The sequence below is a fragment of the Thamnophis elegans genome, chromosome 1 (assembly GCF_009769535.1).
Source record: "Thamnophis elegans isolate rThaEle1 chromosome 1, rThaEle1.pri, whole genome shotgun sequence".
Classification (NCBI taxonomy): domain Eukaryota; kingdom Metazoa; phylum Chordata; class Lepidosauria; order Squamata; family Colubridae; genus Thamnophis; species Thamnophis elegans.
The window spans coordinates 70,659,025-70,669,080 of NC_045541.1; the positions used below are offsets into that span (position 1 = coordinate 70,659,025).

At 39.2% G+C, this 10,056-nt stretch overlaps 1 protein-coding gene across 1 annotated transcript; it reads left to right on the plus strand.

Annotated features, from left to right (window-relative positions):
• The first annotated feature begins 376 nt into the window (after positions 1-376).
• Positions 377-1,255, plus strand: LRRC10B (leucine rich repeat containing 10B). Its single transcript, XM_032210800.1, has one exon. It carries the CDS (start codon positions 377-379, stop codon positions 1,253-1,255), a length of 879 nt encoding a protein of 292 aa, XP_032066691.1.
• Positions 1,256-10,056: the final 8,801 nt, after the last annotated feature.

Sequence of the window (10,056 nt, forward strand, 5' to 3'; positions counted from 1 at the left end):
GGCGCGGTAGCCCAGCCTTCGAGGTTAAAGGTTGGGCTGGTCCTCGGAGGCGGGCAGGCAACCCGGCTCTTGGAGCTTAATCCACCCGATGCCCGGGAACGCCCTCCGCGCCCCTCCGGTCTGGGGGTCACAGATGGCGAGCCCAGGAGCCACACCCCGGAGTCCAGCCGACGACTGGAGGACCCCAGTCTTCGGGCACAAGGAAGGGATTTGAAAGAGGAGCCGGCCTGGCAGAGCCTCCGGAGACTCCTTCCAGGAAGGACCCAGTCTAGAGGGCTGGTGGAGCTTAGCCGGTTGCCATGCCTTGGAGGATTCCCGGTGGAGGCGGTGGCGGTGGCAGTGTTCATCCTGCTCACACCTTCCCTTGTCTCTGAGGATGGGCAGTGGTGGTTCCTCAGGCAGGGAGGAGCGGCTGCCATCAGTGGCTGAAGAACAGCTGAGTGGAGGGGATCAGATGCTAGAGCTCTCTGGGCGCTACCTGAGGAAGCTGCCAACGCCAGTATGTGCCCTGAGCACTCTGCAGAAGCTCTACATCAGTGGCACGGGGATCACACAGCTGCCTGACGAGATTGGGGGACTGCAAGAGCTACGCATCCTGGCCCTGGACTTTAACAAGCTGGAGGAAGTGCCCGGAACCTTGTGCCGCCTTCCCCACTTGACTCGGCTCTATCTGGGCAGCAACCGCCTCTTTGCCCTCCCTGCGGAATTCTGTCAGCTCAAGACTCTCCGTTGCTTGTGGATTGAGAGCAATTATTTGTACCACTTTCCCCAGGTTCTCCTCCAGATGCCCGAACTGCAATCCTTGCAGATGGGAGACAACCGTCTCAAAACCTTACCAAGTGGCCTGCCACTCATGAAGGGTCTTCGAGGACTTTGGTTGTATGGAAACCGTTTTGCGGAGTTTCCAAAACCTTTACTTCGCATGAGTCAGCTTCACATTCTTGATGTGGACCGTAACAAGCTGACTGAATTCCCTGACTTGAGTCACCTGCGGAGGCTCCGACTTTTCTCCTATGACCATAATCCAGTGGAAGCACCGCCCAGTGTGGCTGACACTGTCCTTGTAGTGGGTGAGGGAGCACAGGAATTCATGGAGGCTAGGGAGGAACGTCTCCAGGCTCTTCGACAGCAGAAAGCAGAAAAGCAGGAAGAGAATGAATCTGAAGTTTTACAACCCAATATGAAAAATGATTCCACTGTATTGGAGGAGGAGGGAAGCTTTTCTGCTCTGGAATGCTCTCCTGAGGAGACATGAAATATTAGTAATGGCATGATTGCTGCTAAAGAAGTCTAGTAGGTACTGATAGGTTTTCAAATCTGCAACTGACTTGTAGAAAATTAAGAGCTGGGCACTCCCCCTTGTCTCAAAAGTTGCAGTCAGAGGCAGGATTGTGGGTAGCAGATGACTACAATAGTTGATAGCCCTTTGTAAAGAACATTGATCACCTATTCATCAGAAAGCTTGTTGTCTTCTTATTCTGAATGGAATCATGGGCAGCCTCTGCCAAAATGTCTGTAGTGCTTTATGGGTAATTTTGTGTTCTGTCTAATCCTAGGGCACAACTCCCTAATTTGAAGTATCTATAATGACCACATATGGCTGACAGAAACAGAATTTCAGATTGACATTCTATTTGCCTGGCATTGTAAAGTGAATCTCAAAAGCAAGACAGGATAAAGCCATTTTTTTGGTTTATTCCCCAGTCCATCCCCATAATAACTTTCATTGTCAAAATTTTAATCCCATAACTGGAATTAGACTTGGAGGGAAACCTATTCCTTCAGCTGTTAGGTTTGAGAAGAAGCTCAGGTGAAATCCTTGTTTGTGCATAGAGCTATTTGTCCTGGAAAAGCTTTGCTTCTATTCTTTTTACAGCAGGAAAAAGAGTCATGCATTACTCTGTTGCTTTCCTGGACTTTCTATTCCCTTAAAGGGGCACAGAAGCAAAACTGATATGACCTTGGCCACTGCAGATTTGCATGGATATAGAACCGAAGAGGGAGGCGGCCACAGGACTTTTTCTTGTATGGGAGTGTGACAGGTTCATTCTCCTGGGGTCCTTCGGGCTAGATTTGTATTAAATCTAAGCAATAAAAGCCTGTTAGAGAAGAGAAGGAGGGAAGGGCACACATTCTCAGGGAGATTGCTACAAAAGCAGGAGACCAAAGGTGTGAGGTATCGCTGTTTTAAAGAGAGTTGTAAACGAAATTACAGTACCTAGTGAATGGAATCATGTTTCTCAGGCATCCTTGTTACATATATTAGAAATCCTGCTTTTGCTATGTCTGATTGCGCACTTTTCTCTGTTTTCCTGCTTCTGAGATTTCTTTGCTTCCCCTTTCTGATTTCCTTTTTTCCATAATTATCTGCTGCTGTCCTTCCCTGCCTCCCTTTTCAGAATACATTTCTTTGTCAACTGAGTTCAGTCTTTCTCTGGACTGATAGCACTTTCCTCAGCCTCAATTTCAATATCAGTCCTGGCACAATATGGTAGCCAGCATCAACAAAGTTAATGTCTTTTTCTTGGATTAATTTTAGCCTTATAATGAACATTTATGCTGTATGTTGTCTTATTATAGTTTATTTTTCATTAATTTTTCATTAACATATATGGAAATATATACCCCCCTTCATTCTCACTGTTGTTTTCTTCTGACAGAGAAACGAAGAAAGGCTTTCAGTGTAGTACAGTGATACTGAGTGCAATTAGCAGCTTCACCTTTTTTCCTTTTTAATTGGTTGCAACCATTTTACATGAGATGTTTTCACACCCTTGTTAGGCTAACCACCTAATCACTGTCCTTTTTTGGTGTCTGAAATCTCATACCATGGATGTTCAGTCCCACACCTAAGTCATTCATATGCAGCTTCTGCCTCATAGCCACATGGTGCTGTCATAATTGAAGTACACAGTAGCAATTTTTGTTGGCTTCCATATCCATTTTTAGCATCACAGTGTTTACTGCAGTAAGTGAGGCCGTATGTTTGAAATATTAGTTCGATAATTGAACTGTTGAACATTTTGTCAAAGCAAACAATAGATTTGGCATGACATAGGTTCCCACCCGAACTAGGTCAGTATTTACCAAGCTGATGTTTTCTTCTTCTAAGAGGTTCCGTATAGTAATTGTCTCTGTATTCATTACAAGAATTCAAAAGGGAAAAAGAATTCATTTCTCACTTTTAAGTGAATTTTAATCATGACTGTAACGAACTCTGTAGTTCTGTGCTAACCACAGCAACTTGAAAACATTCAGATAATTCATGACAACTTTTTCTCAGTATTTAAGAAACAGGACCTCATAGACCAAAAATTTTGCTGGATTGGTTTTAATCTTCCATGAATATTTCCTTTCTAGAATGCTATTTAGCATGCCAGAGGAATTGAAAAAACATGCTGACTACAAACTGGTGATGGTTCATAACATGTGTCATTCAGCATTAAGAAGGGTTCACATTTGGCAAAGTTCTGCTTACTTGGCAAACACTGAAAAAGTAGTGGGTTGGTTAGCAACTAAAAAATGCAGTAGAGAACACAAATACTTAAGCCATGAAAAGCTAAATTGACAGGGTCCCTGTTAGAAAAATATTGAGTATGCTTGATGATATAATGTAATTATGAGGAATGGGTGGAATTGTGTCATCTTTGAAAAACACAATTAGGGCTGTCCCTGTCAGAGACAGAGCTGTCCCTCTGCCATTCCCTCTGTTGAAAAACATTTGCACAACTTAGCTTGTTCTTCATTCCTGTACTAGCTTGCTACCCTCAGGTGCTACTCAATTACCAGTATTAAAGTTGTATTCATGTGCTAAACGAATTCATATATCTTAACATTTGCCTTGAGTAGCTGAGTCTTGGGTTAGCATCAAACTGAGGTTTTACTGCACTTCAGGCAAATGCATTTTGTCATTAGGACAGGGAATTTTCAAGCCTTGATAGAGGTTGGAGAGTGGTCTTTGCAGCAACCAGCATCCTGCCGGAGTAGAGCAGGTGGCCTACTGTGCAATACACTACAAATTATACAATAATTGTCCAACTGTAGCCCCAGGAAGGGTTGTGAGAGCCACAGTAATCTCTAAGCACGTTTTCTTATTTCAAGTGGCTGTGACTCAGGGCTCTTTAGTAATACTAAAGAACTGGTTCTCTGCAGTTAGCTAGACGTAGAATTAAATATTGTTTCTTATGGCAGTTATAGAAGATTGACTAGCAAAAATCCTTCTGTGATACTTCCAATTAGATTCTGATTAACAAAGAATCATTTCTAACTTTAATTAGAAGCTTCCCAGGTGTAGCGTCAGTCTCTAATTGTGATCTGTTCATAGCATCCTAACTATCCCTTAATTAATTGCCTTTCCCAACAGGAGCTTTAAGCTATTGGCTTTTGGTTTCCTTGAAAAAATATCATGGAATCATGCTACTTTTAAATTTAAAATTTAAAGGGAAAATAATTAAAAGAAAATGATAGTGCTGATAGAAATTAGGGTTGACTAATAAAAAAGGTAAAATCAGTAACACTCTGACCACAATGAACAGGAAATAATTAGTGGCTACAGCTACTAGAAGAAGCTTTTATTTAAAATAAAAATAAATTTATCTTGAAAAATGTGGTGGTGTTTTATTCATTAAAAAAATCAGTGTTAATTAATTTTATTGTCATTTTCTAACTGATTTAAAATGCTGCTACTTACACCTGCAGAAGATAGGAAGACAACATGGAGAACATTGGGTTGTAGTGGAATGGCAACAGCATCTGAGTTCACCATTAAAAGAAAATGGAAGAAGAATACAATTCTTTTAAATTTTACATATGATATTTTTATATTAGTTTTTTTTTATTGTACACCACTCTGATTCCCTCTGTGAGGAAGATGAGCAGTTCTTCAATATGATAAATAAATAAATAAATCTTCACAAAGCTTGGTTGGGGACATAAAACAGTTACAGCAACAAAACCGTACAATTATGAACTTCATTCATTCATATTTTCCTGATCATTAAAAAATGAGCTAGAATTGACTAATTCTACCTTAGAAGGATTTTAATTCAGAACTGGCAAATGTTTAGGGAAAGGATGATCCGGGTTGAAGGTAAATTCATTTCAGTGTATGTGCTGATTCACTTTGATAAGTAAACTTAAGAGGATGCCTTTAAGCAATCCCAACATTTACTAGTTTGGATTATTAATCTTTTTGGTGGAAGATACATATTTACCAGAAGAAATTTTAAATAATTAGGCTAGAGAATGTGATCACTGGCTGTCACATCTGAAATCAGATATCAGTTGAATGTGCAAGTAGACAATACTTGTTACACACTGCTAGGACATATATGACTTACAACTGACATGCACATCTATATCTTCCATTTGTACTAGTTCTATATCGGGTATCCTTTACCTTTGCTGTATATTTTCCCTACGTTTGGTAGTTTACCAAAGACTTTGATGAATATGCTTTGTCTACATCAGAATTTCTCAGTGCTGGTTGGTAAATTCTGGGAGTTGAAGTTCATACATCTTGCAATTGCTCAGGCTGAAAAACCCCTGATCTACACTATTCCATTGAGCTGCTAAGCAGATAACAAAGAATGATACAAAGTTAGTTTGGCATGATTTGTCTGTGACAAACCCATGCTGGTTTCTGTTAATTATAGCATTTCTTTTCAAGTACTTATAAAGATGCTGCTTAATCTAAGGACCTTATCCAATAGAGATGTCTAACAGATGTAGAGCTTCCCACACCCTCCTCATTTCCCTTTTTGGACAAGAGAATTACATTTGATCCCCTCCGATATTCTGGGAACCCATCAATTCTCTGTGTGTTCTGAACCTACTTAGGCTGGTTCTGCTGTTATCTGTGCTAATTCCTTCAGACTCCAGGTTGTAATATAGTACATGTGTCTCCAGAGACTTAATTTCAGGTAGTTCTTATCTACTACCTCCTTGTTTATCTACGGTATGTTTTGTTAGTCCCTTACTGACATAACAATGGCTACCTAGGGTTCAATTTCCTTTTTGAAGGAAGGCAGATGCAAAATAGATTTTAAAAAATGTTGCTGCCTTACAGTCATCTCTTTATCACAATGAACTTACAGGTAGATAAAAATATTGGTATCCCTCTGCTTTTTCTTAAAGAAGCCCAATCTGCTGTGAAATAAGTGGGAAATGACACAAATTAATGCCATCTGCCATTCTCTATTATATAGTTCATAGGGCAGACACTTAGCTTTTGATGTATGACTTGACATATTCCTGTAATTAACAAAACAAATGAAAATGGCATATGCTTAGGATCTAACTCAAAAATTAGTGGTATTTATGTTGAAACGAGTAATATAAGTTGGAAATTATATAACAATCCCCCATGTGTTTCAAATGCAGCTAATTTAAACTGGCTCCAATCCAATGAAATCTATATAAATACAGTGTTTTGAACATTTGAGGCAGCTTTATCAATGTGCTTTGAATGACAACAAAATTGCTATAGAGTAAGCCCATTGCTTTTGCAATCTGTCACAACCATTCTTTAGCAGATTATTTTAGATTCAGATAATAGTTTTATATTCTTTATAAAATATGTGGCTTGTGACTATTCTCGGATGAATAGTACAGTAATAACTATGACCAGCGGGTAGTCCTGAGCAGGACAAGTCCATCTTTTGAAAGAAGAATATTTGGGAAGAAGCTGCATTAATGCATTGCTTCTTTAGGCACTTTGTTCTACAGGAATACATTTTTACAAATGTATTTGTAAATACGAAACACATTTTAATAATTTATCCTGTAACTTCCAGCACTGTCTGAAGTTTCCTTGTCACTGATGCCAGTTTAATTATATCAAAGTTTCAGGAACTACAGAATTCACAGGATTTTGCAATTACTTTTCCAGCACACCTAATATTCAAATCAATAGTAAAGGTCACAAACTAGATTGACCAGATCTAAGTTATAAAATACTTTGGTCACCTAATGAGAAGGAAGGACTCAATGGAGAAGAGCTTAATGCTGGGAACGATTGAGGGCAAAAAGGGGGGGGATGGCAGAGAATGAGGTGGCTGCAGTTAGTGTCAGCTTAAATGGACTCCGGGGGATGTTAGAGGACAGGAAGGCCTGGAGGAACATTGTCCATGGGGTCGCGATGGGTCAGATACAACTTTGCAACTAACAACAAAAGTTGTAAAAATACAGATGACTAATTAGATGCAGATTTTTTTTAAAAAAAATTATTGCCACCTAGTAGTTGTATGGATTTTTTGCAACCAAGTTTTGCTAGACCTATTCTCAGCTACCCATTCTTGATAGCCCTATTCTCACAGCTACTTATTCTTCAGTGGAAAAATGAAAAAGCAGCACTTCCTGGTTTTGAAGTTCCCAGATGTCATTAAAAGATGTTCTATCTTTTTTTATCCAATAAGTGGGCATGCTTTCCTCCAGCCTTACGTAACAAGTGGTTCTTATAATTATGCTTACATTGTTTCTATGTTTAGGTGCCTGCATTTCCTTTGCAATATTTTAGATGATGATGATGTCAAGCACTTGAGGGAGGCAACACACCAGGATATTTGAAAGATATTTATTGCTAATAAGGTATGGTAACAGAAAACCTGCCAAAGCAGTTCTCCAGCTAGAGTTATACCTAGTATAATTAAGGAGTAAGACTCTCTCACATTCTCTTCCCTTTGACCCTGGATTCATTTCTAAAACAACCCTGCTCCCTCCTATAATGGGAGTGCTCTCTTCTTGGTCTTCCCAGGTCTGTTAGACCTTCCTTCACAGGTGAGAATCCTGATGGAGATCTTTTCTCTCCTGTCAAAGTGGCTTTCTTCTGGCAGCAGACTCATGAGACCCATCTCTACTCATGAGATGTTGGAACTATGTTTGATGCTAATGTGATTTTAAATACAATGCAGCTCAAATACAATATCAGCCCAGTAAAGATCTACGTTGGGATTTCAACAGATCTCATTCCAGTGCAATTCATTGTTCTCACTATTCTGCTTGCCCTGTTATCTCTCACTATCTGTTTCTGAATAATGTTATCCTTTTTAAAATAGAGTTTTCTGCTTTCTAGGTTGACCCATGTTTCTTAGAGAGAGAGAGGCCCTTCTCTTATTAGATCTGTTAAGGGCTGGTTTGTCCTTTTTGCACTTACCTTTGTGGTTTGATATAAATAGGATTTTCTATGTGGCTTCAGTAGAATCCTGATACCAGCCAGCCTTTTTACCCACACAGTCATAGCTCTGTGGTAGGTAATACTTTATTACAATCTGTGATCAGCTACAAAACATATGCTACCTAATCTTTAATCAAATAAGAGAAAGAATGTACTGTTAATATTTTTAGCAGTACTTTGAAAAGTAAGTAGTTATTAAACAATGTGTAATGATGTTACTGGCGCCTTCTACTGGTATATACCAGTCTGAAAAATAACGTACCTCTTCTGGCCTGTTCATTGTACGTGTTAAAAATGATGTATCAACTGATTTTGTATCCAAGCAAGAGGCTTGATAAAAATGAGCCTAATTCCAGATCCAGGGAGACCTTTGGAAAATATTTGGGTATCCTAAATGCAGGTCATAAAATTTTGGCTAGTGGCCAACAGGCCTTATACAGATTTGAGACCCATATAATAACATTTTGAACCAATAAATTAGTTTCAAGTGTCATTGCAAATGTTCCTTGCTGAATTTTTCTCATTTAGCAACCAAAATTATGATTATGTAAAAATACCAGCTTTGTGACTAATCCCTGCACTTATGACTCTTGTAGCATCCCATGGTCATGTGATTGCCATTTGACGCCTTGTGGTTGGCACATATTTATGACCATTACAGTCTAAGTCATGATCACATGATGTTTCATTTAATGACTTAATGGGAAGTGATCTATTGTGGTCACATGATTTTCTGCTTAGTGACTGTGGTGCTTAATGATGGAGCTGCTGGTTCCAATTGTGGTTACTAAATGAGATCTACCTGTAATATCTAAAGATCATCCTTAGTAGGAAAGAAGCTGAGGCTAGGTAGGCCAGGTGCCTTTCTGTGCTATTTTTATTTCAGATTTTTATTGATGTACTCTAAATGCCCAAGGAATAGTAGGCGATCCTGACATATTTCAAGGTCTTGACCTACTTGATATTATATATATATATTACTCTACCATTTATGTCTGTGGCTCACAAGCCTGAAAAGAAATAACCTTCATTTTTGGGGATTTATGGTGGCTCGTGCCTCAACATGATAAAAAATAGAAGGATAAGAAACATTGAAAAAATGCCATCTTACCAGCATTTAGAAGCCTGTCTATAGTTACTGACCAACGTAAGGTGTGAACCTTGTAAACTATCAAATTAATATAGATGTTACACAAGTGGAAATACACAATGCAAGCTGCCTCGACCCCTGTTGGGTTGGAATCTGATCAGTTGCACTGTTTGGATTATTGAGCCTGACCTGCAAAAAAGTGGTGTTATGGGAGCAACCACCACAAGAAATGGCATATCACTCCAGCATCTCCCATACTTTTTCTGTGAATCAAGCCAAATGTCATTGCAAACCTAAAACACTGCATACTGTAAAGGCCTCTTTGTAGGATATTCCCAGACCTGCATTCATAACACAGGTTGAATTGTATTAGTTTTGCTCCATGTTCACAAGTTCATGAACCTGGTGTAATATCCATTACGTATTTACATATCCAGAGATATGGTTGGCTTTGTGCACAAATGGTTACCATTTAGATTTAGAAGGTTAGCAAGCTATTTACAAATTTGCTTTTATACAATGATACCTAGGCCTGAAAAAAAATCCAGTAAAAAAAAAAATCAAAAGGAAATGAAGGACAAATATAAATTTCTTGTCTGCAATGATTTCACATTTCTCAGCTCCAATGGAAAGGTGGGAAAGCTGCAGAACGGATTCTATAACTTTAAAGATCCTCCTTGCTGGAATAAAGTTAAGCAGCACTAGAACTCAAAAATACTAGCAGCAGAAAAGGTACCAAAAAGAGATCTGGAAACAAAAAGCACATTAGGGAACTGAAATAAATTACATCAGG

What these genes read in the sequence shown, in the direction of transcription:
- LRRC10B (XM_032210800.1), top strand. Translation starts at nt 377, where the DNA reads ATGGGCAGTGGTGGTTCCTCAGGCAGGGAGGAGCGGCTGCCATCAGTG.